This window comes from Aegilops tauschii, chromosome 2 (genome assembly GCF_002575655.3).
Source record: "Aegilops tauschii subsp. strangulata cultivar AL8/78 chromosome 2, Aet v6.0, whole genome shotgun sequence".
Taxonomy (NCBI): Eukaryota; Viridiplantae; Streptophyta; class Magnoliopsida; order Poales; family Poaceae; genus Aegilops; species Aegilops tauschii.
In genome coordinates, this window is record NC_053036.3 from 73,263,684 (window position 1) to 73,291,307 (window position 27,624).

Genomic DNA, 27,624 nt, shown 5'->3' on the forward strand with positions numbered 1-27,624 from the left:
AAAGTCGGGTCGGCTCGTAGGAGTACCCGCAAGTGGATCTTTGTGGCGGAGCGACAGGGCAGGTTGAGACCACCTAGGCTAGAGGTGGGCCTGGCCCTGGTCGGCATTCGCAGATACTTAACACGCTTAACGAGTTCTTGGTATTTGATCTGAGTCTGGCCATTTGGTCTATACGCACTAACCAGCTACGCGGGAACAGTTATGGGCACTCGACGTCGTGGTATCAGCCGAAGCTCTTTTTGACGTCAGCGATGGAGCGGCGCGCGCCGGATTGGACTGGAACGCCTGCTAGGCTAGGTCTGCTTCCGGCCGCCCTCGCAACGTGCAGGTGTGCAATGGGCGATGGGCCCAGACCCCTGCGCATAGGATTTAGACCGGCGTGCTGACCTCTCGGTTGAGCCTAGGTGAGGCTGCGACGTGTTGATCTTACGAGGCCGGGCATGACCCAGGAAAGTGTGTCCGGCCAAATGGGATCGAGCGTGTTGGGTTATGTGGTGCACCCCTGCAGGGAAGTTTATCTATTCGAATAGCCGTGTCCCTCGGTAAAAGGACGACCCGGAGTTGTACCTTGACCTTATGACAACTAGAACCGGATACTTAATAAAATACACCCTTACAAGTGCCAGATACAACCCGGTGATCGCTCTCTAACAGGGCGACGAGGAGGGGATCGCCGGGTAGGATTATGCTATGCGATGCTACTTGGAGGACTTCAATCTACTCTCTTCTACATGCTGCAAGATGGAGATGGCCAGAAGCGTAGTCTTCGACAGGACTAGCTACCCCCCTCTTATTCTGGCATTCTGCAGTTCAGTCCACTGATATGGCCCTTTACACATATACCCATGCATATGTAGTGTAGCTCCTTGCTTGCAAGTACTTTGGATGAGTACTCACGGTTGCCTCTCTCCCTCTTTTCCCCTTTCCCTTTCTACCTGGTTGTCGCAACCAGATGCTGGAGTCTAGGAGCCAGACGCCACCGTCGACGACGACTCCTACGACACTGGAGGTGCCTACTACTACGTGCAGTCCGCTGACGACGACCAGGATAAGTTAGGAGGATCCCAGGCAGGAGGCCTGCGCCTCGTTCGATCTGTATCCCAGTTTGTGCTAGCCTTCTTAAGGCAAACTTGTTTAACTTATGTCTGTACTCAGATATTGTTGCTTCCGCTAACTCGTCTATGATCGAGCACTTGTATTCGAGCCCTCGAGGCCCCTGGCTTGTATTATGATGCTTGTATGACTTATTTATGTTGTAGAGTTGTGTTGTGATATCTTCCCGTGAGTCCCTGATCTTGATCGTACACATTTGCGTGCATGATTAGTGTACGGTCAAATCGGGGGCGTCACATCTACCTTGTCTGGCCACTCAGCCATCGACATCACCACGACACCAGACATCTTCGTCCTCCTGTGCGAGTCCATCGCCACACATCGGACGCCGAATCTTCACTTCGCCACGCCGCCGAGATACGCTGTCATCAATGAGTAGGATGAAGCACCGCTCCGCCGAGTCCGGCAGGGCTACTGAAGACCAAGCACCGTGGAAGAAGGACTCCAAGGCTGAGCACATAGGCGGCAGAGCGCCAACGCACCGCCACCAGACGAACTCCGACCACGCCACCAACCGCCGCCAAGCAACCAAAGCATCACATCCATCCCAAGCTCACCACTTACGACACCCCCAAGAGGGTGACGACGCCTGGAGCGCCGCTGTCGCTCGATCCGGCAAGGATTTGGGCTTTCGCCCGGCATACGAGCTGGGTGGAAGGAAGAGGGGAAGGAGGCAACCTGGACGGCGCCTACAAGAAGGGTACGGCGCCCTCGGGCGTCGCCGCCGTCGTGGCCAGCACTGCTGGCCTCGGATTTCTCCGGAGCCACCTCCCACCTCCAGCCACCAAACAGCTACAACTCTCTCGACAAAGGCCGCCCAAAGCAGGACCATCTGAGGCAGCCCTGGTTGAAGTAGACGGAGGCCTTCAGATCTGGATCGGGCGCCGCCGAGACGCCCGCACGACAGCCGCCACCTGCCGCCGCCTCGCCGCCCCCGCGGCCGAGGAAGAACGGCCAGCACCAACGAGCACCGGTCACCGCAGACCCGGCGTGGATCCACCAGCCGAGGCCGCCACGGATCCAAAGCCCCCCGAGGAAGAACAGGGCGGCCAGATCCTCGCCGCCACCTTCACCGGCGGCCGAGCGGCGAGCCGGCGGCCACCTCCGGTGGCGACGAGGGAAAGGAGAGGTGGGGGAGAGGGCCGGCGGCGGGCTAGGGTTACGCCGCCCGAGTCGCCCCTGCGGGAGCGACGCGGGGGCCTGCCTAAAAGTAAACTGAAATCATGTGTCCTCGTTACAAAATGGCAATTATATACTCCTTAAAGAAATGGCAATTATGCAGCCAGGGCATCATCATCGGACCATTATGCGGCCACGAATATTTAGCACGGTGGTTATCAAATCATGTGATGTCATCTGACTATGAAACCAAACAATAATTCTCGAGGTATAGCTCAACTTAAACCCATCCTAGCGAGAGTACGACCGTACTCGGCATCCTGTTTGACTTGCGCAAGCGGCCAAAGGCACCTTGAACGATCCTTGGCCGTCAGATCGACTGAAAACGCCGACGTGGAACCATCAGAAGCAGCAAGCCAGCAATAATTACATTACATTACATACACGTAACACAACCTGTTGCTACCGTATAAGCTAATGGTACGTTGACCACGACATGTTCCGTACGGGGAGACGTGTATGTCCAATTTAAAATCGGTTGTGATCGCGAATGATTCCTCCTAAAATATCGAGAGGATGGCCAATGATTAGGGTTTGTTTATTGCAGTGACGGGACGCGAATCATATTCATATTTTTTCATACTGGTGTTGGTGTGAGATTGGATGCGGCCGCTCGATCTACGCATGACATTGGCAAACTTTTCATCAAAGGACAAACAGCCGAACAGACAAACAGCTATTTTTATTTTGCGGGCAAGACAAACAGCTATTAGTCGAGCAGAGAAACAAAAGCAAATTAAAATACGTGAGCGTTGCTCGGATGATTATAAACAGTTTGACCTATTGATCGACCTCTATAGTAACCTTGTGTCAGTAGTATTTTTTTTAACACAATACAGACGCAGACGCTTGTACATACGCACATACACTCACCTTATGAATGCAGAAGTGATAGTAATATTTGTTTCTTGAGCCAAAAAGAAGTATAGTATATTTGCTTCCGCAAAATTACATGGAGCTGAGTTGACTCCAATTTCAACATACTCCCTCCGTTCCTAAATATAAGTCTTTGTAGAGATTTCACTATGGACTACATACAGAGCAAAATGAATGAATCCACACTCTAAAATGCATTTACATACATCCGTATGTTGTTCATAGTAGAATCTTTTCAAAGACTTATATTTAGAAACGGAGGGAGTACTGCTGTAACTTGATTTCCGTTTCACTTTTCAACAAACTCCGCGTGGCGCTCTCGAAAAACAAACAAACTCCGCGTGAGCACGTTTGTGCGCATGTGCGTGCTGTCCACGGCGTTCTCTTCTCTTACAAGAAACCGAACGGCCATTCTTGTTTCAGAAATTGCAGGCGCACGTTTTTTTTCCGTCGAGAAAAACACACGAGTAAATCGCCCACGGAATAATAACAGCGACCGCACCACACCACACCACACGCGCGCAAACTGGCCCGGCCCGGCGCACCCGCAGCAGTAGATCCCATCCCAATCCCCTTCCACCCGCCGTGCACGCCCGCCGCACGTGCGAGCCCGCATCCACTGACCCACACGCCAGCCCGCCTCCCCTGACGGACCCACCCGCCCCGCGAACCCCACGGCGCCGCCGCCCGCCCACGCTGCTCCTACGCGTCGTCCTCGAGACGGCGACGTGAGCAGGCAGGCATCAGGCTCAGGCCCAAGCGCTCTCGGCTCGCGGCTCGCCCCTCCCCCGGTCGATAGCTCTCCGCCTCTCTCGTCGTCGTCCGCCTACAAAACCAGACGAGGGGAAGGGAAGCTTCTCTCCTCCTCCCACCCCACCCCACCCCCACCCCCGTCGCTCTCCCAGGCCCTCCCGCCTGGCCGCGCTAGCCCAGGGGGAGCTAGCATCAGCTTCCCCAGCTGCCGCTGCTGCTGCTTCGAGTAGCCGCCGCCGCGAGATTCCAGTGGCGGGCGGGTGCCCCCAATGGACGAGGAGATCGGCGCCGCCGCCGCGCCGCAGGTAACTACTAACCGCTCCGCTACTCCGCTCCACCCGTCCCCATGCCGCGTCGGGAGTTCGGATTATGATGAGGGGTGATTTGGAAGGCGGCCGTGTTCGGGTTTTACTTGATGGTGGCGGCGAGATTTCGATCTCGCTTCTTCGGAGCGGGGGTGAGAAAATTACCGCCGGATGCGGGATGATGCGGTGCGGCTGTGCGATTATTCTGGGTATATAATTGGCTGGGTAGTTGTTTTGTTACAAGTTCAATTTTGCTTGGTTCTACAGTAGAACATTGGGTTCATCCGTACCATGCGATCGAATCGGGTCAACTGTTTCGTTGGTGCTTGCTCGATGCTCAGGGAGTAGTCAGGCTGACCATGAATCGACCTCTTTGTTTTCACCTTCTTATTACAGGCATGCGCATCCTCATCATAGAGTTCTCTGTTGATACAGCTTCAGTTTCTGAATTCCAAATCACCGTAGAGGTGTAGACTGCATTAGAAATTCTTTGATACAACAAAAGCTGTTTCATCAGCTGCTGGTTTATCCAATTTTGGCCAACGTCGCCAGAAATAGACATACCATTGCAATTGCATTGGCCGTTTGTGTTGTGTACTACTCCCTCTCTCCACTATTTTAAGATGTTCTAGCTTTTTTCTGATTCGGATGTATTTATAGACGCATTTTAGTGTGTTTGTTCACTAGTTTCAGTCCGTATGTAGTCCATATTGAAATATCTAAAACATCTTATATTTGTGAACGGAGGGAGTAGTTTAGTAGAGACATTCACCAAGTCAACAACCAGTTTCTTGTGGTCATTGTTCGTAGTCTTGCTGTGCTGATGGTTGTTGTTTTGCAGGGCCAGTGGAAATATCACAAAGCTCTTTCCCTACTAGCGTTTCAGAGCTTTGGTGTGGTGTATGGAGACCTGAGTACGTCGCCTCTGTATGTCTTCAAAAGCGCACTGTCTGGACTGGACAAGTACAGTGATGAGGCGACCGTCTTTGGATTGCTTTCACTGATATTTTGGACCTTGACACTCATTCCGTTGCTAAAGTACGTCATAATTGTCTTGGGTGCTGACGATAATGGCGAGGGTGAGTGATCTCATTGTACTAGTTTGTTTTACTGGTTTCCTAATTGCAGCGCATATGCTCCTGTGTTCTAAGTTTGGTTCATTGAATCTTTTGGAAGTTTTAGCCTAGCTTAGTAGAGCACACATAAATTCTGCTAGGCGGACAGGAATATAGAAAAGGTGAAGTTCTGTAATAAGACTGTTAGCATAACTCCAACAGACGTTATTGTCTTCAAGTATTTGTTCTTTCTCCAAAGGATGAACTTGTGTTCCTTCTCTTTTACAGTAGAGTGGTGACCTGAGCTATCTAGGAGTAGTTGTTTTGTTTAGCTACTTTTTTTTCACTGCATGTGGTTACTGAATAAAGTAAATGTGTTATCCAGGTGGGACATTTGCTTTGTATTCACTACTCTGCAGGCATGCAAAGATGAGCCTGCTTCCAAACCAGCAAGCGGCAGATGAAGAGCTGTCAACATATTATCAGCCTGGGGTTGATCGGACTGCTATGTCCTCACCATTCAAAAGGTTTCTAGAGAAGCACAAGAAGCTGCGGACATGTTTGCTTCTTTTTGTTCTGTTTGGAGCATGCATGGTGATAGGTGATGGCGTCCTTACACCCACCATCTCTGGTATGCACAACATGTCCTTGTTTCTTTGCTTTTTTTTCTTTCTTTAATTATGGACACATACTTTCGCTGTTGTCAGTTGTCACATCTCATGCTGTGCTTGTTGCAGTTTTGGCAGCCTTGTCTGGATTACAAGACCGAGGCACAGGTGGATTAGGAAATGGTATGTCTAGCTTCTTCTTTATTTTCCCCCAACCGCATAATACTCCCTCCGGTCCTTTTTACTCCGCGTATTAGATTTGTTGATCATATTTATATTAAAAATATCAACATCCACAATATCGAATATATATACTATGAAACTACATTTCATAATGAATCTAACAATATTAGTTCGGCATTGTGAATGTTGATATTTTTTTTCTATAAGTTTGATCAAGGTTGAGATATTTTGACTTCATATAAACCTTACATGCGGACTAAAAAGGACCGGAGGGAGTAGATATTGAGCAACCCGTTCCTGTGATAGTAATATGCTATAATCGTTACATATTTATTAAAAAAACCCTCTTAAGAAGGCATTTCATCTAGTTTTACTTCAAACTTTTAGAGTGGGTAAGTGAACTTCCATATGTTAGAATGGAATTAGACAACACAAGCATCTCCAGACTTCCCTTGATTAGTATGGTCAAATTCTATGTAGAGGTTTTCCTATTTTGCAAGTGCCAGTCAAGCTATCTGATATAATATTAATCTTCGTTGTTCTTAATCTATATGCTAAAATCCAATGCATTTCAATGTTTAGTTATCTATCTGTCATGCGTGGAACTGTAAAATTGGTGCTGTAGCTCAAATTACCTGCAAGTAATCAAAGGTTTTCTCGTCTTCATCTTTAGTTGAGGAAAATAATCGTCCCATTTTGTGATAATGAAATCTACTCCCTCCGTCCCAAAATAAGTGACTCAACTTTGTACTAGCTTTAGTACAAAGTTAGTACAAAGTCGAGTCACTTATTTTGGGACGGAGGGAGTATTACTTAGTGTACTTTAAGATTTTCTTCGTGTGCTTATTTGCGTGAGTTCGACAAAGTTGATAGGAAACAGATGGAACACTGAAATTGGAAAGAATCGGTTGCATGAATTCGACAAAATTGATAGGTAACAGATGGAACATTGAAATTTGAAAGAATCGGAACACCTAATTATTTGTTTGAATTATATTAGTAGTATGGGGGATGATGTGACTGAAAATTAGATAAATTTCAAGGCACCCCTGTTTGCATGATGATCTGGTGTAGAATTTAATGAGCTGCCTTTATGACTTCGTAACCTGTATATCTTGAAAGAGTACATGGTTCTTTTTTTGCATCAAAGATATTGCTGTTGCCGTTGATTTCTTCCTTGAGGAACATATCTGCATTACTTGTAGTTTCCTTTAGTAAATGGCTCTCATTATATTGACTAACTTGTTCTTTTACAGGTTGGGTAGTACTCATTGCATGTGTTGTGCTTGTTGGCCTCTTTGCGCTACAACACCGAGGTACTCATAGGGTGGCATTCGTGTTTGCCCCCATTGTTGTACTTTGGCTCTTGAGCATTGGTGTCATTGGTCTCTATAATATCATCCACTGGAATCCCAGAGTATGTCTTGCTCTTTCCCCGCATTATATTGTGAAGTTCTTCAAGATAACAGGAAGAGACGGTTGGATTTCTCTAGGAGGAGTACTTCTTGCCGTGACAGGTGAATTCAAATGGATGTGCTATCTAGCTATGATTATCCATTATTTGTAGTGAAGAGTTTGTCTTATGAATATTTGTGATACATGCAGGCACTGAAGCTATGTTTGCCGATCTTGGCCACTTCACTGCTGCATCCATCAGGGTATGGAGAACTTCATATATGAGTTGTGACCTATATTTTAAGGCTAGACTGACAAAAAATATATATCATGCTGACTGACTACAACTCTTCACCTTTTTTAGCTGGCTTTTGTTGGTGTCATATATCCCTGTCTTGTTCTGCAATACATGGGGCAGGCTGCGTTTCTTTCCAAGAACATGTCTGATGTACATGACAGTTTTTACCTATCAATTCCACGTAAGTTTCAGAAGCCCAAAGCATGCCTGAGAATTCTCACTTCACATGTTGCTGAAAATAGTATTAAATCATATCACATCACTTTTGCAGGTACTGTGTTTTGGCCCATGTTTGTCCTGGCATCTCTTGCTGCAATTGTAGGCAGCCAATCAATTATATCTGCAACCTTCTCTATTGTCAAGCAGTGCCTTTCTTTGGGATGCTTTCCACGGGTGAAAGTTGTGCATACATCAAGGTGGATCTATGGCCAGATTTACATACCTGAGATAAATTGGATCCTGATGGTCCTTTGTTTAGCTGTGACAGTTGGCTTCCGTGACATAAACATTATAGGAAATGCTTACGGTAAGTTCGACCACTTCAATAATGCATAAACTATGCAGATCCTATGGTACACTTGGGTTTTGCTCTTGAATCTGATGGTTCCTCATATACTTCATTTTATTCAGAACCTGCTATTTTCTGTGCAACATAGTTCACCATCTTATGTTGACAATTCATTTCTGTGATGCACATTCAATTGCACTGTTCTTGATTCAACCAAAATATAGCTATGAATTTTAATTCTATGCTAAGAATTTATAATTGTCTAAATTATGTACTGTGCGTATCTCATTGATGTGGCAAATTCAGCCAACCAGCTGCTACTTTTCTTGTATAGGCTAAGTGTGATGTTCGTATCCTTTAGAGGTGAATAGTCTATCTTGGGTAGGAGGGGGTAAGTTGATGTTCATATCTTGGGAGGTGTGTATAGTTAGCTGGTCACTAGCATCTTTCCTTGTTTTGTCATGAGACTGTATCTAGCCTGCCCTTTTTTTCATGATTTTTTTATGCTTGGTATGCCTGGACTAACTTTTGCTCCCATCCTGTGCATGATCTTAGGTCTTGCGTGCATCACTGTGATGTTTGTTACGACATGGCTGATGGCACTGGTCATCATATTTGTGTGGAAAAAGAATATCCTGCTTGCCTTGTCGTTCCTCGTATTCTTCGGGTCAATTGAGGGCGCGTATCTGTCTGCATCATTCATAAAGGTTCCTCAGGGAGGATGGACTCCGATTGCGCTTGCTTTCGTGTTCATGTTCATCATGTACGTGTGGCACTATGGTACACGGCGAAAGTACCTGTTTGATCTCCAAAACAAGGTCTCAATGAAATGGATCCTTACACTTGGCCCGAGCCTTGGAATTGTGCGTGTGCCTGGAATCGGCCTCATCTACACAGAGCTAGTGACCGGGGTGCCTGCCATCTTCTCTCATTTCGTCACCAACCTGCCTGCATTTCACCAGATTTTGGTCTTTGTCTGCGTGAAGTCCGTGCCAGTGCCTTATGTTCCAGTTGATGAGCGGTACCTCATTGGGCGCATCGGCCCCAGGCAGTACCGGATGTACCGGTGCATTGTGAGATATGGTTATAAGGATGTGCAGAAAGACGATGAGAACTTCGAGAACCACCTGGTGATGAGCATCGCAAAGTTCATCCAAATGGAAGCCGAGGAAGCCGCCTCTTCTGGAAGCTATGAGTCATCGAACGAGGGAAGAATGGCAGTCATACACACCACCGACGCAACCGGAACCGGGCTGATCATGAGAGACTCCAATGAAGGCACGTCCCTGACCAGGAGCAGCAAGTCGGAGACCCTCCAGAGCCTGCAGTCCATCTACGAGCAGGAGTCGGGCGGCCTGAGCCGCCGCCGGGTCCGCTTCCAGGTCGCTGAGGAGGAGCAGATCAACCCGCAGGTGCGGGACGAGCTGTCGGACCTACTGGAGGCCAAGGAGGCTGGCGTGGCGTACATCATCGGCCACTCCTACGTCAAGGCGAGGAAGAACTCCAACTTCCTGAAGTCGTTCGCCATCGACTACGCCTACTCGTTCCTCCGGAAGAACTGCAGGGGCCCGTCGGTGACGCTACATATACCCCACATCAGCCTCATCGAGGTCGGCATGATCTACTACGTCTAGTGTAATTTTTCGTCTGGTCTTTTGGATGCCTGTCAGTGTCACCGAGCTTTCAGGCGATGTAAAGATGGGCGGTGGCCGGCTGAACCAGCTAGCTGCCACCGTTCTGAATTCCGGGGCTTCGGTGAACATGTAAATACACCATGTTTCAGATTTTCAGTTCATGATAGGTAACATCATTACTGCGATCAACAACTAGAAAGTTCGAACATTCTTTGCTTGTGCCTGTCAGTAACTTCAATTACCACGTATTTGAGCAAGCACGGTGTGTTATCAGCTTGAGATGAACAACAGATGGTATGCAGTATACATCACCATATCTTGTGTCTTGTGATCTTTCCTATGAGCTTACGAATGCGGTAGAAACTTTGACGGTCACAGCTTCCACCTACTATTTGAGCAAGCGCCGATCTGGTCTCAACTTGAGATGAAGAACCGATAGCAGGAGCATACTGTATCATGCAGTAAGTTTGGAATGCAGCTGAACTAAATCTGCAGATATTTCTAATGCAGCATAACATAGCATGAATTTTCCCTCAAATAAACATAGCATAAATGGTACTGTAGGAGTGAAGTTCGAAAATATTTCTGATGCAGCATTACTTAGCATGATTTTGCTTGGCAGCACTGAACTCTTGCTTGGAAAAAGGACACTTTCCTTCAGCATGTCTCCTTTTTGACCGCTTTTGAGCCTCGGAAGGATTCACATTTGTACATACGGCCCCATCTGCCATACAGAGACACTTTTGACTCAATTGCACGGTCGGTCAGGCTGCAGACCTGGCCCGACCGAACCCCAAACCGGTGCGCACGGGCCCACGCGGCATAGAGGGACAGACGATCTGGTCCGATCCAACCCCAAGAAACCAACCAACCAAACCCGAACAGACGAGCCGCCTTCCCCTTCCTCCTCCTCGGCCCAGCGCGCGGCGGCGGCGGCGGCATGGCGGCGGGCGGCGACCTGACCGACGACGAGCGCAAAGCGCTGCGGGGGAGCAAGTTCGCGCCCCTCCCGGCGCCACCGCCGTCCTCCCGCCCCAACCCGAGGTACCGCGTCGCGCCTTCACTAGCGCCTGCCGCCTCCAGATGCACTAAATGTAGCTCGCGGTCTGACGGTCCACGCACGTCGTTTGGTTTCGCCGTTGTAGTGGGCGGGGTTGGGGCTCGTTTCAAGCGTGGGTTTCTGCTTAATTCGGTTCGGTGGGGGAATTGGTCAAAAGCTCAAGGACTTTTCTGGGGCTGTGGATTAGGGCTTCGTCATTTTGCTCGTTGATTGCTTCCTCTGAAGCGGAGTGCGTGTAGTTGAAATCAGGTTGTGTGATTGAAGCCTTCCGATAAGCTGATTTCAAGTAGTTTCTCGCTGCTTACTTCTGTTGCTTGCAGTGCTGCTGATTAAATTTGTGAGGTTTGCAGTGCTAGATAAGAAAAATGAATCGGATTTAGATTGCTTTCAACACTCGTTTTTTTTTTCGTGGTGTGTCTGCTGCTTGCACATGAACCGAAGAATGAGCGAGTGGACTGCGTGATTCAAAATTTCAAATCACTGGGATGCTTTACATTTTGTGGCCCTCATGAGTGGTTGCTGATGTATCTGATTTTGGATTAAGTTGGGGTTATTTCTTCTATGCATACTTGCGTCCGTATAGTCATAGTTTTGTATATAAAAAAATAGAACATTCATGCTCCTCGATGGGTATCTCATGGAACATAAAGCAGGGTTTTACTTTGGTATGATATGGTTAGTCTCATGCACAAATAACCAGCAGAGTTAATTCCTTGTGATGTTTATATGGGCTTGCTAAAGAACATAGAATTTGCATGAGTACTTTTCTTTGGTTACGGATATGACTGTTTCATCTCCTTTCAAATAGGATGGCCCATCCTGGAGGACCACTGACTACAAATAAGGCTGCTGCTTTAGCGAAATTCCTCGAGAGAAAACTACAGCAACCTGATGGCTTGGACTCTCTAAATCCTGATCTTGTAAATTTGGCTGTGAAAAATGCAAAGGAAACCATAAAGGCAAGCAAGGGTATGGATTGTCATTCCACCTATCCTATATTCATATGTCTAACCCTTGAAATGCATGTATGGGATGAGTTATATCATGATAAGAGTTTATGCATCAATTTTAGCTGCCATTTGCTACTTCTAAGCGCAATATTGAAATAGGAGCATGAATAAATTTTATTTTAGGCCTTTTGTTTCCAAGTCTTGCCCACATCTCTTGTGATTTTTGCCACAGAACATGACACCGAAGTTTGAAAGAGTGGATGCCATTTGTTTTAGGACCATGCAGTCTCCAGTTATAGATCGAGCAAGAAACACCTGAATCACTAACGATAACTTTAAGACTAGATCTTATTTTCCTGATATTGGTTGATTTAAAATTAATGGTAAAGCTTTGCCTGATTTCTGGACTGCTCTGAGGATGTGGTTGAGCTCTGCCACTGTTTTTTGCATTGCTGATGTTCTCAACTTTACTCTTTATATATTGCACTAGCAAATTTGACGTACATGACCAGTTGGCCACATCCCCTCAAAACCTATTTTGACCTACATCCCTTCCAGACCTGACCAAATTCGACCTACACTGTCCTGCTAATGTAGGTGAGGCCTCAACTTCTGGGAGAGTAGTACGGCATGTTCCATCATTTGAGGATTCCTCTGAGGTTTCCAATCAAGATGACGGGGAGCAGAGACAGGAAAAGAAGAAAAAGAAAAAGAAAAAGAGAAAAACAAAGGTAATACTATTTTTGACTGAAACATAATATAATGCAGTGGCTGTTTTGGTATTCTGTTTGTCCTTTTCTAAAGGAAAATAGGAAATCATTGGGTAGACACTAGATAATGTGATGAACTGAAATGCCTTCAACAATGCTCATTCATAAAATGGGTTTTGGAAACTAAAGCCGTTATGCAGTTATCATTGCCAGAACTACTTGATATACATAATATAGATTCTGGGCACTGTCACCTCTGTTGACCGTATGAGCCTGATATTTATAGTCCACAGTGTCTCCTTGCAATGTTGCCCATTGGATGGTGCCATATGAAACGGTTCCTTATCGATGTGAAAACTGATAATTCTGTTACTGGAATTTTACTTCACCGCCTGGCAACTACCACCTATATGGAACAGTCATTCATGATGTTCATGGTTTCCTCTTAACAGTATCTTATATTGTGTTTTCTCGAGTCGTCAGCCTTCCTATGCCTCTGATGGATGATTTCCTCATGCAGGCCGCTAAAGATAAGCTCCACAATACATCAAAGAAGAAAAAGAAGTTATCGCTATGACTCTTGAATGTCCATGGGACCATGGAGTTAAAAGAAGGCAGCCGTCCACACTTTTGCACTTCTTAGATCTCTTGGTTTCATCTGAACCTCAATCAGCACTGTAAAGTGTAAACCTAGCAGTGGCATCAGGCATCAAGGTGACCCGTCACAGTGAACAAAAGAACATTTATGAACCCCAGAGTGCAAAACTGAATGTAGTTGGTTCTGGTCTAACGGTCCCTATACCATCAGAATTGCTTGGAAAGTTTTATGTATTCTGCACTTTATTACTGTTGCCGAATGCTGTTCTGAGTTTGTGATGATGCAGCAGAGATGATGCAGCTCGCCACTGATGTGCTTGAGTTGGTTTTTTTGGGTTGCTTGAGGAGGTGTTGTGGGAACTGAGAAATGCAATGCCGCTGTGCCCTTTTTCGTTTTTTACTGGATATTCTTCAGATCACATGGACGATGATGGATTGGAAGCTTTGTCCGGGCCCTTCCTCGATAGAATGCCTGGTCGATGCGTCTTTTCCTGGGTTCCAGTGATTGGCATGGCCTGCTGGCCCGATGAATCTGTCAGGCTTGTTATTTTCCAGAGGAGTCAACATGTCTGTCTATATAGGTATAGCCTGTGCTAGTATACGCCTGTATGCTATGTCCCTAGTTGATGATGGGCCAAAAATGCTCCATTTTCCCCTGCAATTGATTTTAGAGCATCTCCAACAGCTGCTCAACGTGCCGCGCCCTAAAAACTACTTTGCCGCGCGCCCATCGCCTGGTTTGGCGCGGCGGGCAACGTTGGCTCCAGCAGCCGCGCTAAAATGCAGCGCGCGCGACTCTCACACAAACAACATATGCATTGCAAACACAAGCAAAAAGATCAAACACAAACAAAACAAATCAATAATAAATAGTTCAATTTCGTTATTACAACTCAAACAAATAGTTTATCGTTCAATACAACAAATAGTTCAATAACACAATAAATAGTTCAACAATACAACATCAAACCACAAATCGTCGCCCATTCCAAGCCCACCACTCCTCAATGAGATCCTTCTGAAGATCATCATGCGCTGACGGGGACGTCGGATGGTATGATAGGAGGCAACAAAACGGGCCACCCTTTCAGCCCTCCGTCGCACTCGCACGGGGTGTCCCAAGAGCTCATACTGAGAGTAGTCTATATCTTGGCCACGCTCATTCTCGATGATCATGTTGTGCATGATCACACAAGCATGCATGATGTACCAAAGCATCTTTTGATCCCAAAATCTAGTCGGTCCTCTCACAATAGCAAATTGGGCTTGCAAAATTCCAAAAGCTCTCTCCACATCTTTTCTAGCCGCCGCCTGAGCATTGTGGAAATCAAGATTTTTCTTACCTTTCGGTTTTTTCAACGGCTTCACAAATGTTTGTCACTTTGGAATTGCCCATGCCATGCCTTTGGACAAATTTTCCAACTCCAATGCATGCAATCTATTGAGCCAAGCATACCTGGGAAGCCGCGAGCTTTGTTCATCTCCAATAGCCTTGCGATGTCTTCAGCATTGGAATATCTCAAATACTCCTGGCCAAACACTTGGACAATTCCGACTGCGAAGCGCTTGACACACATGATGGCTTGGCTCTCACCCATAGCAGTCGGGATACTGTATGTCAACATACGCAAAGCAGCTGTCACCTTTTGAAAGGTGCTATGCCCGAGCTCTCCGGCGACATTCCTCCTTTGCTGAAAAAACCGATCATGGCTCGCTAGTTTCTCTGCAATGCGCCTATACAACTCGGTGCTCATCCTAAACCGGCGACGAAAGTACGACTCCGGGTATGTGGGATATTCCACGAAATAGTGCCTCATCAATCTGTTATGGGCATCGATCCTAGCCCTCCAAATTTTCTGCCGACCCATAACCGAACCACCATGCTTCGGTTTTTTATTGATGTGCATAGCTAGGATCATTGCAAGATCCTCCTCCTCTTCCATATCAAATTCTTCTTCGGAAGAATCATACGACGAACTCATCTACAATGTTCAATACTAGGCTATAAAAACTACAATCAACATGCACCAAATTCATGAAGTTTGAGAAATACATACCTTGCGGGCGTTTTGTCGAACATCTTGCGGGCGCCGAGAGGCAGCGAGCGGCCGCGCGCTGTTCGTCGGAGGACCGACGCGCACGAGGGGCGGCGGTGACTAGAGGGAGGCAGAAGAAGCCGCCGTGGCGCGGGGATAGGCCGGGGAAGCGCCGGAACGGTCGCCGGGTGGCGCGGGCGGCGGCGGCGCCGCGGCTGGATGGGGTAGGTGGAGTAGCAAGCGTGCGCTCGAGAGTCCAACGCGCGGAAGCGGGCGCAGCAAATAAGCGGCGCGCGATGGCGTTTCGGCGCGTGCGGTTTTTGTGCCTCCGCTGGAGCGCCCGGATCGGTAGCGCGCGCGCGCAAAAACACTGATTTTAGCGCGTGGCGCTTATATAGCGCGGCTGTTGGAGATGCTCTTAGAGCATCTCAAACCGGACCCCTATTTCTCCCCGTAATCGTCTGGGCGGTCCACCCGAACATGGCCCTGACCAAAAAACATCATCCAATCAGACTCCTTAGACCGATGCCAAATGTTCGGCGGTCCACCCAAACACGGCCCTGATCAAAAAAGGTCATCCAATCAGACTCTTTAGACCGATGCCAAATGTTCGGCCTGTTGAAAATATGCCTTAGAGGTAATAATAAATGTTATTATTTATTTTTAAGTTTATAATTAATGTTTTTATGTGCTATATCTGCAATAACCACGAGACTCAGAGGAAAACTCATGTGTATGTGTGGAATAATAAACAGAAAATAGATTCCTAGTCTCGCCTCTAAAACTAGCTCAAGTGTTGTATGATGGTTCTGGGTTCTGTTTTCCTGATCATGGGCATAATTAAGGTAATAAGGATGTCGGCAACTTTGTGAGCACATTATTGGAAGAACATTTGTGTTCAACAGACCAATTTATTGTTATACTACAAGATCATATCGTTACAAGTTATTAGTACAAGCACACAAATGTTAACGTATGCATAATTCCTTTGACCATGAGAGTATCATGTTCTGCATACCGGATGATGTACTTTAAGGTTCATCAAACGTCAACCGTAAGAGGGTGATCATAACGACAAATTTCAGGTGCGTCAGAAAAGTATGACAATGGACTTGATAGCTCGAGACTGAGATTTGCTCCTCCGATGATGGAGACATATTCTTAGGGCCCTCTCGGTGTGGAGGTATCCATCATCGTCTGGCTAGACACAACGTGATTTTTTCACGGGGATGGCGAAACACGGGAACGAGAAAAGAGAACAAAACCGGTAACGAGGATAATTGGCATAGTGATCAAGTGTTGATTCACGTGGATGCCGATAAATCTCACCTTGGGTCTTGTAAAGCATCTCGATAATCATTTGTGTGGGTATATGGATCAATATGGATGTCCACAATTCCGCAATTGATCATTGAACAGAAGGAGTTCTGGTCATGTCTATACTTTACCGAACCCGCGGGGTCAACGATTAAGGGTCACCTATCTCTTGAGTATTAGAAGTGTAGGAGCTTATGTAATTTTCACCGGAAAAGTTTTGAATAAAGAGAAAATGTTTCGGAGAGAGAGCCGTAAGGTTTTGAAAGAAAACCGAAAAAATTGAAAAACCAAAAATGTTCCGTGTAACCCTAGAAAGCATCCAGAAGGAGTGGGAAGATTTCGAAAGTTTCCCGAACCTCCCTGAATGTTCTAGAGGGCGTTGTGGGGTTGCCACTTGGCAATGCCCAAGTGGAGCAGCCCTACATGGGCCACTAGGGCTCAATAGTGGGGGCGCCCCCCTTTGCCTTTGGGGGCAAGCCCCCTTGGTGCAGCTAGGCTTGGGAGGGGGTGCGCCCCTTTGGGGGCAGCTGGCCTTAGATGCGGGCACACCCCTTTGGGATAGCCCCCTCCCCAAGTCGGCCACCCCATGGCCAATTATAAAATAGAGGGGAGGAATAGCCCACTCACCAAGTCGGCCACCTCCAGCCCTATTATAAATAGAGGGGAGGGGAAGCCCGCCCCTAAGACACAATTTTCTGTCTGCACCCCCCTCTCTCCCACAATTTCCTCCACGCCGTGAGGCTGTTGCTCCTCCGTTCTTCTACTCCGGCACCTTTTGGCTCTAGATTGATAAGCCCTGTCGGATTATTGATTCCATACGCATGGATACTGACAAAGAGGTCGTCCGTTCGATCTTTCTCTGAGAGAAAAATCGCGTGGTTGGGAAGTTGTATATCCTAGCCGTGGGAATCTGCATCAACAATCTACACCAACTCTACTTCTGTTGCACTCTAGTCGATAATGATCTAGTCTAATCCCAAATGGATCTTCATAGTGTTCCTTGATTTGATTCGTAGGATGATTTTTTTGTTTTCTACTATGTTTCCTTACACGGACTATCTGGCACCCTCAAATCCAACCCATATATAGATGGATATGAGGCGGTCTGGACGCACCTGCCATGCTAGACATGCCCGGGCTGGCCCACCCTAACCCTACATAAACCTCATTATCGGCAGCTCCGCTCCCCTCTCCATCCTCCCCCTGCCCTTCTTCGCTGTTCCCGTTGGCCCGCGCTACCATGGCCGGCTCCGACAGCAGATCCAGATCCAAAGCAGACCCCATTGACTGGGATGCGCTCGCCCGAGAGTATTAGAGCTCCGCGGCATCCAACGAGGATCTCGCTCGCCGTCGGGCGTGGGTGGACAAGGGTGGCTCTTCTTGCTCCGCGTCCGACAGGGTGAGTGTAGTCACGGCTCTAGGCAGTCTGAGCCGTCCCTAGTGGCACGACAAGGCTCATGGAGCTCCGGCCTGTTGATACGTCTAAAAAATATCTATAATTTTTGATAGTTTCATGCGATTATAATATCACATCTGAATACTTTTTATATAAATTTATATTTTTTACTGGACTAACCTATTAATTCAGTGCCCTTAGTCAGTTGCTTTTTCTGCATGTTTTCTTATTTTTCAGAAAATCCATATTCACGAAGCTCAAAATACCGTGAAGATTTACGGAGATTTTTTTCGGAAGACAAAGGTTCCAGAAAGTGACTGGAGGGGCCAGGAGCCGACCCTAGGCTTCCATGCGGCCAGGTGGCGCAACCAGGGGCCCACCTAGTTCGCTTAGAAGTGACACTTTTTTTCCACCACAAAAAGAATGACACTTTTATAGAGGAGAGAATCTACTCGTTTGTCCTTTAAGAATACTCAGCCGTATCCTCCTCTAAATTATACTCCCTCCGTCCCAAAATAAGTGACTCAAATTTATACAAAGTTAGTACAAATTTGAGTCACTTATTTTGGGACGGAAGGAGTAATAGTGATGCCCCTCGCAAAAAATTATAATAGTGATGCCCTTATTATTCCGCAAAAAAAGTGATTCCCTTATTGCCATTTTGGGCGGAGGCGCACGGGCTGACACGTCCGGCCCATGCCCTCCCCTCGTCCATCATCGATCGATCGTGTGCTGCATGAACAGTGCGCAACTCCCCGCTATCCCTCTACCCTCCCGTTCCATCTGGCCGTCAACTTGTCGCACGCACGTACGTACACCCTTCTTCTTTGCCCACACCACGCACGAAACATGGACCGGGGACAAGCCCATCGATCGATCCCACCCTCTCACGTGGTGACAGGCAAGCTGGAGCGTGACGACTGAAGGAATTGATCGTGGACGACCTTATCTTGCTCACATTCTCGTTTCCCATGCGTACTTGCGGGGCTGATGAAGTACACTGAAAACATGCACTTGTCTCGGACCCTGCAGACTCGTGACTTAACCGAATCGCACACGTTTTCGCCAAGTGTATGTGTACCAGGAATGGGCACCGAAAAAGAAAAGAAATTCAAAGTTGGCGTAGCAAATTCCAGGCCGGTTCATCAAGAAAAGAAAATATGTCCCATTGTCGTGCTAAACTAGACGCAAAGTGCACGTCCATGCCGCCGCATTGCGCGACTGAGTATGGCGCCGGCGGTGTACGAGGTAAGGTGTGATCAGCGCCGGCAGGCACGTCCCGGGGAGCGGCGCCCGCCGTGCCGCCCGGCCGGCGCGCGGCGGTGGTGGCTGGCTGGCTAATCCAGCGGCTACGTAGGACGACATACATACGCGCGGCTGGTACGAGGTAAGGTGTAGAGTCAGCGGCCGGCACGTCCCGGCCCGCGGCGCGCGGCGTACGTACGCACGCGGGCGGGCGATGGAGCGGCTGGTCGTCTCTCCCTGGCCCGTGCGTACCGCGTAGGCCCGGGGCGCAGTACGTCCGCTTGCATGCGCGCGCCGTATGTCGCTGTGGCTGGCGCAAGCGGGGCGTACCCGGCGTACCGGGCCCTCGCCCTCCACCGCGACACGTCGCCCCTCGCCACTGTCGCCCGCACGACCCTACGTCCGGTTCCCATATACGCACTCCTCTCCCTCCTCTACCTTGTCACCCCGGCCAGCCCCTAGCCTCTGCCGGCCCATCCATGTCTCTCATCTCATGACCAAGAAACTCATTATTTTATGCTGCTGCGCGCGTCCGTCTACGTATGTGTCTGGCTGGCTAGCTGCGGGGCCGGAGAGTGGGTGGGGTGCTGTGGATTTCCTTGCATGTGTGCATGCATGTCGATCGATGCATATTCTCTTCTCGTGTGGTGTGGTGTGGTAGTCTACTGTGGAGCGAGCGAGACAGGCTACCGGGTCCGTCATGTATGGTCAGGAGGCCCGTTCTTGCAAGGGGCTGTACTCTCGTACTTGCCACATCTGTCGCGCTCCTACTAGCTAGCCACCCCATACTCCACCCCTCACTCGTTGTTGCATGCTCGTAATGTCACTGAAAAAGACTAGCATTTCTTTCGTGTAGATACTACTACAACGGACACCCTCAAATATTCGTGGACACGTTTGGACGGTGTTTGCAAACATATGGCCGGACGGAGGCCATCCAACTCTATTCCTCATACATCAATTTTTTATATCAAAATAGATGTCCGCCATTACACTAGTGTAGAAATGCATAACAAAGGCAGGCGCTAAAAGCTCATTAGTGACAAGTGGTGCTCTTAGAGGCGTTCGCCACTACCAACATGGCATCTGTGGCGGGCGGGACGCCCGCTACTGGTAGAACATTCTCAATGGCGGGCATGACTTATAGCCCGCCACGGGTACACGAGGTAGCAATGGCGGGCGTCCGTGTATGCATGTCACGGTCATGTGGGGCAGGAGTGGTCAGCCCTTTTTTTTGAACCTTTTAACAGTAGGAGAACCTCCTACTGTTTTTGTATTAATAAGATGGGGGTTACAATTTACATGAGGGCTTTACATGATGTCTTTACAACTCACCCTCCCTTTGGGAGGTGAGGGAGAACTCAAGATATAGAGGAGAGGATGAGTGGAATGAGATGTTTATGCTTTTCCTTAACCCTATAGGTAAGGAGAGAAAAATCAGTCTTAAGCCTATCTAACCATGAGGTCTTTGAGGGCATCATCCCCCTGAAGTGTTTGTTGTTACGTTCTTTCCAGATACTCCAGGCGGCAGTCAGAAATAACTCCATGAAGAGAGGCCTGTTCCAGTTGTTTTTGGCAAACACAACATTTTGCAGGCGAGGTTGTCCCTGATTCCACAGAATTCCAAGGCTGGACCAGCATTCAGTACTAAATTGACACTCAAAGAAGAGGTGCTCCAATGTTTCCTCGATGTGTAGTCCACATAAGATGCAATCATAGTCATTTCCTATATTGTAGTGCCTCCTTTTGAGCATATTTCGCGTGTTTAGTCGATCAGATAGGAGCAACCATCCAAAGACTTTAATTTTCATGGTGGATTTTGATTTCCAGATCCAGCCAAACGCCTCATGAGCCCTTACTTCTCTGAAGTAGAAAGTGTAGTATCTATGAGCTGTATAACTTTCCGTGCCCCAAATATATGTCCAAACATCTGGCTCATTGGAGATAGCCGTTTCCCTCGTGTCCTCTTGCAGTTGACGCACCTCTGCATGGGCCTGTGCCGAGAGAGGTAAATGAAACGCCTCGCTCAGTAACGTGATGGACAAGAAATCCTTCACAGAGATATCTTCATTGATGGCGTAAGAGAATGCACGCGGGTACTTCTCATCAAATGTGGTGTCAGTCCATAAATCTTTCCAGAAGAGCACATTAGATCCATTAGTCACATGAACGTTTGAGATACCCCTATAGATTGGCATTAGTTTGGCCACGTCTCGCCACCAGAATGATCCACAAGGGTCTGAAGCATGCGGAATTTGATTTGTGTAGTGTGTTACCCAGATGAGTTCAACCCAAGGCACGTTCCATCTATTGTAGAATTTATGTAAATACTTTAATAAGAGTGCATCACCTTGGATCCTGAGATCAATCACTCCCAAACCACCACTTTCCTTGGGACGACAAACCATTTCCCAAGAAGCAAGAGAATTGCATTTGTCCCCTTGCTTTGTTTTCTTTGTCCATAGGCATTTCCTTCTAATTTTGTCTAGGAGCTCAATAATTGTGGTAGGTAGCCGAAGCGTGCATAACGCAAAGATAATGAGCGAAGTGATCACCGAATTAAGCAGGTTTAGCTTTCCACCGTATGAGATCATGTTGAGAGTAGCCGTTAGTCTTCTCTCCATGGAACAGACCAGAGGCATGAGATCGAGGACCGTTGGTCGAGTAGTACCAAGTGGGAGCCCTAGGTATGTGAAGGGCATCTTGCCGACGACGCATCTGAAAATATGAGCAATCTCTTCGGACTTAAGAGTATCACAATTGATTGGAATGAGAGTAGATTTGTGGAAGTTTATTTCCAAACCAATGGACGTAGCATAGTCTGTCAAAATGTCCTTGATAACGGTCGCTTGTTGCGTGCATGCTGGTAACACTAGAATGGTATCATCGGCGTACTGGATGACTGGATACTCTTTTTGATGTGGAGAAGGGAAGGGCAGATATATTTGATGGCGTGCAAAGGCATCGTTGATGGCCGCTTGAAGGAGATCCGCCGCTAGCACGAAAATGAGGGGTGAGAGAGGATCCCCCTGTCTGACCCCACACTTGCAAAGAAATTTGCGCCCAGGAGTACCATTTAGGAGGACAGAGGATTTTGCTGAAGAAAAGATGCAGCCAATCCAGGTGAGCCATTTGTCATTGAATCCCATGTTTTTCATAATCTCAATCATCGCTTCATGTTCAATTGTGTCGAAGGCTTTGGCAAAGTCAAGCTTGAGAAGCATGATTTCTTTTTTAGAAGTTTGGCCTTGATAAATATACTCGTATGCCCATGCGAGGCAGTCCTGGATAGTCCTCCCCTTTAGGAACCCATATTGGTTTCTGTGAACAATCTTCAGAATGACTTTTTGTAGTCTATTTGCCAAGATCTTAGTGATGACTTTCAGGCAACAATTTAAAAGAGTAATCGGTCTGTAGTCATTAATAGTTTCAGGTGATCCAGTTTTTGGAATGAGAGTTATGAAGCCATCATTAATGCTTTCCAGGCTGAGATCACCGTTATGGAATTGATGGCAGAGCTTGTAAAAATCGTCCTTAATGATTGGCCAGCATCTCTTAAGAAAAAGTCTAGTAAAACCGTCCGGGCCCGGAGCCCTATCTGTAGGCATCTCTCGAATAACTTTGTCAATCTCATCATGAGTGAAAGGAAGAGTTAACTCATCAAGTCCTTCACATTTTTTGATTATCCTAGCAAGGTCAAACTTCATGTTACATGGTTGTGAAGATCCCATCCTGTCCTTGAATGCTTGATAGATGAGTGATTCCTTTCCGGTGTGATCTTCAATAGTCATGCCATCATTGGTCGTCAAAGAAGCAATATTATTCTTTCTGTATCTTTCCGAGGCCATGGACTGAAAGAACTTGGAAGGTTCGTCTCCAAATTGAACCCATCGAATTGTACATCTCTTTTTCCAGTAAATTTGTTGGTACCGTAGTAATGTCAAAATGTGAGCTTTGAGTATGCGACGGAAATTTGCTTCAGGTACAGTGAGAATGCGTTTATTTTCAAGCTCATCTAGCTCACAGAGGGCTTTATTGGAGTTTTCAATGGCCACTGAAAGCTTTGATATACCCTTACTCCAATGTTTGAAATTTCTACGTAGGGTTTTGAATTTTTTGCATAGAACAGTGACATAGTTGGTGGAATGAACTGGTTTGGACCAGGAGGTCTCGACAACATTCATGAAGCCTGGGTGTTGAACCCAAAAGGATTCAAAGCGAAATAATTTGGATTTTGGTATATTAGTTTCAATGGTGACCACACAAGGGATGTGATCGGAGACAGGTTTACCTAATGGTTTGACCAGTGTTTTTGGATATGACAGAGTCCAATTGGAGCTTGTGAAAAACCAGTCCAGTTGTTCTAGTAAAGGATCCAATTGCATGTTGCTCCAGGTAAAAGAACGACCTTTAATGGGTAATTCAATCAGGCTTTGACATCTGATGAAGTCATTAAAAGTATTCATATCATTCATGCTTCCACCCGGCTTGTTACGGTTCTCTGGTGCTCGATTAAAGTTAAAATCCCCCACAAACAACCAATCTTCAGTAGATGGAATATTAAGGTCACATAGCCATTGGATAAAATGGTGCCATTGATCACCGCACGGCCCATAGACATTGACGAGCGTCCATGTTTGGGCTGATTGGGTGGAGCGAAAACGAGTAACCAGAGCATAATCTTCAAAACATAAGACATCAGCAGAGAAGATTGCACTATTCCAAATCGTGGCAATACCACCAGAAGCTCCACGAGACGGTACAAAAGCGAATTGATCAAACCGACGGGGGCAACAAGATTTAACAAAAGGTAGATCAAACGAGGATTTTTTGTCTCTTGCAAGCAAACTACCGCACAACCACTAGACGAGATAGCATTCGAGAGCGCTAATTGTTTGTCCCCAGAATTTAAGCCACGAACATTCCAACATAATACGTTCCAATTCACCAAAAGAGGCATTTAAAATAAAGACTAAATTGAGCGGGAGCAATGCTTAATCAGAAGCTGTGGGCTCCTCCTCATGGGTGGCCAGCATGGTATCTTGAGAGAGTTCATCTGCAGGAATAGCACAAATCATCGCGCCAACTTGTTGGATCACTCGAACTGGTGTGGGCGGTGGAACTTGGTCTTCTGCCACCTCCCTGATGCGTAGAGCAGTCGGAACAGTCCGTGGTTTAACTTTGGAAACCTTCATTTTGCTGTCAGACACCTGATGCACTTTGAACCCATCATATTTATTTGAGCGAGCACTTCGGCGCAGAGCTGTGGAACATTCAGGCACAGTTGCCTTTCCTTTACGAGCCCGAGAGGCACCATTGTCAGAAGGAGGAGGGTTAAAACCTTGATCATTCAACATCTCAACCCAAGCAGAGCTGTCAAGTGCAGCAGCAGGCACAATCTGCAGCGTGTCCATAGGATGTTCAGACAGGGCATCAACAGAGTCCATATTTGTGTCCATAGTCTCCTCAGCAGCAGTGATACCCTCAAGCTCCCAATCAGAAGCATCCTTGAGCTCTTCAATAATAACAGAGGAAGAGCTAGCATTTGCAAAGGATTTGGAGGAAGAGATAACTGACAGCATGCCTCTGTTTTCAGCAACAGTAACTTTAAAAGTGAGCGAGTCTTGTTGGAATCCATACCTATCCTTCCAAGGGCCATAAGAAGCCACAAAGGGTCTGATAGCCTCTGTGATGTAAGAGTTCAGCTTAAACATGGGCATACAGTCTCTCAGGATCATGGTAGGAATGAAAGCCCCTTGAGAAGACATGTCCAAATGTAATCCCTCCGCAGACATAGTCAGAGAAATCTCCAAGAAATTGGCAGGCAGGGTTTCAGGCTCGTAGCTGTCTGAATTGATTAGAGGGGAGCTCTCAGACCTGAATATTTCAGTACCAGAAAGGTTGGCCAAAGCAGAGCTGCTCGCTTCTTGAGGCCAGAATTGGTTCATGAGAGCCACCGAGACCATGACATAGGATTCAGACACCGTTGCACTGGAGTCAGAGCTGGTATACATCGAGATGGAGTCGTTCCAGGCAGCAGCCGGACTGTCATGAAGGTTTTGTGGGGGCACAACACCATGTTCCACTTGCAGGCCCTCACTAGCCAACCATTGCTGAAAGTTGTACAGAACAGGGGGTTGTTGGGGAGGTGAAGGCGGCCAATTCCCCCATTGGGGGTGCATTTCAATGTCACTTCCTGCATCCACCTTAACATTCTCATTTTCCTCCTCTGCAGCTGCATCCGCCATCAGATTCTGTGCCATCCAGTTGTGTAACTGCTGCTGATATAGCTGTTCAGCATTGAGACCTTCACCATGTAATGGATGAGGAACGCCATTAGCAGGAGGTGGATCCTCACCAGCCGGAGGAACATCCGGTAAGTGTGCGTTCCAATCATTGCTCCGCAGAATTGTGACAGCTACAGTCCAGGAGCGACGTGCACCCCCAATCTGTCGGACTACCAGACTCTTGGGCACTAAACGCAGATGAATGACTCTAGCTTTAATGAGAACAAACCTTCTATCTCCTCTAGGGTTATTCCAATCCACCAGAGCACCAAAGGAATCCACAGACTTGTGCATGTAATGTTGGGTTTGATAGTCATAAGGAAAGCCAACATATAAAATCCACACTTCTGGACCAAAAGAAGGCTGACGCATATTCAAAGCAGCGTCATGGGGAACAAAGGAGATGATGGTGTGCTCTTCTACTTCATTCTCATCAAGCTCAAAGGTGGTACCAACAACAGCATCACGGACCAAAGAGTTTGCAAATCCAAAAACACCAACTCCCAGTGGATGATCTGCTACTTCAGAGGGGAAATAATGTGACTCATGAAGCAAACCTTCAATGATGTTGCACAGATCAGCCTTCTGGTGGAAGGGGATGAACCGATTTGCCTCCGCAATGGCCAAGAATTCATGGCGCAACGGAGGGATTGCGGACACCGCCATATCCGCCCGCACCTTGCGATTGGCCGGGCCAAGCTCGATGGTCATGCCCGGCGGGAGGTAAGGGACGACATTGAGGGGGTAGTTCGCCATGGATGGGATGGGAGGTGTGAGAGCAGGGGAGTGCACAGACAGCAAGGAGGAATGCGTATCGTCTGCCTTGGTCAGCGCTTTGGGTACCCAGACGCCTCGATGTTTACGCGCAGGCCTGGGGCAGGCATCAGCAGGGCGAGCATGTAAGCCGTCAGATGAGCCTTGAACGGCTGGGCAACGATTGGTGGCAGAGGCATTCATAATGGAAGTGTCATTTATGTTTTGTATCTGAATCCCCGATAAGACGTGATCATTATCCCCTCGACGATAGTTTCCAGAATAAGGAGCTGCGGTATCTTTGACTGAGCGTGGAGGGGGAAGGCCGTCTGAAATCGCTCGATCAGAATATTTTGGTTGCCAAAAAATATATTTGGTCCCATATAAACCACACCAATGAGATTGGTGGCCCAGGAATCCACAAGAACGACAAAAAAGTTTTGCTGGGCATTCAAAATACTCATGGGCCGTAGAACCACAAAGATGACAGGCATTGCTGGAAGAGGCTCGTGGGCTAGAAGGGCCATTCGCAGAGCACTTACAAGGTCTATCAAAACGTACCTGGCAATATTGGCCCGGACAGTTATTGGCTGAATGATCAATGTCATCACAAATGCTACAAATGGATAATTTATCATAAATGAATTCCATAGATGGGACCGCACACCCGCCACTGGTAGAAATCCAGGCCTACAGAGGAAACACTGCCGTGACAATGTTTTAATCAAGCGGTTGCAGCATTTTGCACTTGATCATCATATTGCATTACATATATAAAATATAGTCTCAACATTCAATGTCGACACACCTTCTGGAGGCGCTCATGCTCTCTTGAGAATTCCCCTATCTCCATGTGCCTGTCCTTCTCCTCGCACCATTTGGTGATTTGGCGATGACTTTGCAAAAGTTTGCTTATGCGCAAAAAGTTGTCCATGATGGCCATAGCATAGTAGCCAGACCTTGGGGGGGGGGGGGTTGGACATTTGGTTCTTGGTAGCAAGAAGAGCTGGTGATGAACGTGAATTCCAAATGGTGTGCTATATTTCATTTTGTAATTCTTAAACACGAGTAAGCATTTAGAGCCTCCTTCAGTTTGGTCTAAGGCTTTTGAGGGTCTCTCTTTGAATCAAAGAAATAAGCATGACCCTGCGTCAGCAATAGTGCGATTATGATCCAGTGCCGGTTGTTGCGTAGAAAATTGAAGAAATTACATGGATGAGATCAAACCACAAGGTCAGGTATATGCGTGGAATGCGCAGAGTGAGTGACTTATGTTCTGAAGTATGGGATGAATAGGTGTCCTTCTGTGTATGATTCACAATCATGCACCGGAAGAGGTAGTCCACGATGAGTTTCTGGCCATTTG

The 27,624-nt window shown here is 47.3% G+C and overlaps 2 protein-coding genes across 2 annotated transcripts; both read left to right on the forward strand.

The window, feature by feature from the left end:
- The first annotated feature begins 3,723 nt into the window (after positions 1 to 3,723).
- Positions 3,724 to 10,164, forward strand: LOC109778272 (potassium transporter 7). Its single transcript, XM_020336813.4, has 9 exons — positions 3,724 to 4,226; positions 5,068 to 5,305; positions 5,667 to 5,912; positions 6,019 to 6,072; positions 7,329 to 7,589; positions 7,678 to 7,730; positions 7,832 to 7,946; positions 8,037 to 8,291; positions 8,829 to 10,164. Exons 1-9 carry the CDS (start codon positions 4,191 to 4,193, stop codon positions 9,905 to 9,907), a joined length of 2,337 nt encoding a protein of 778 aa, XP_020192402.1. The 5' UTR covers positions 3,724 to 4,190; the 3' UTR covers positions 9,908 to 10,164.
- A 566-nt stretch (positions 10,165 to 10,730) lies between these two features.
- LOC109778271 (uncharacterized) lies at positions 10,731 to 13,532 on the forward strand. Its single transcript, XM_020336812.4, has 4 exons — positions 10,731 to 10,951; positions 11,776 to 11,936; positions 12,515 to 12,648; positions 13,148 to 13,532. The coding sequence occupies exons 1-4, from the start codon at positions 10,848 to 10,850 to the stop codon at positions 13,202 to 13,204; spliced, it is 456 nt and encodes a 151-aa protein (XP_020192401.1). The 5' UTR covers positions 10,731 to 10,847; the 3' UTR covers positions 13,205 to 13,532.
- Positions 13,533 to 27,624: the final 14,092 nt, after the last annotated feature.

Coding starts and splice junctions, on each gene's coding strand:
- LOC109778272 (XM_020336813.4), top strand. CDS start 4,191: ATGGACGAGGAGATCGGCGCCGCCGCCGCGCCGCAG. Junction 5,306..5,666: donor TGCTGACGATAATGGCGAGG/GTGAGTGATCTC, acceptor TGTGTTATCCAG/GTGGGACATTTGCTTTGTAT. Junction 5,913..6,018: donor CCTTACACCCACCATCTCTG/GTATGCACAACA, acceptor TGCTTGTTGCAG/TTTTGGCAGCCTTGTCTGGA.
- LOC109778271 (XM_020336812.4), top strand. CDS start 10,848: ATGGCGGCGGGCGGCGACCTGACCGACGACGAGCGCAAAGCGCTGCGG. Junction 11,937..12,514: donor AACCATAAAGGCAAGCAAGG/GTATGGATTGTC, acceptor CTGCTAATGTAG/GTGAGGCCTCAACTTCTGGG. Junction 12,649..13,147: donor AGAAAAAGAGAAAAACAAAG/GTAATACTATTT, acceptor TTCCTCATGCAG/GCCGCTAAAGATAAGCTCCA.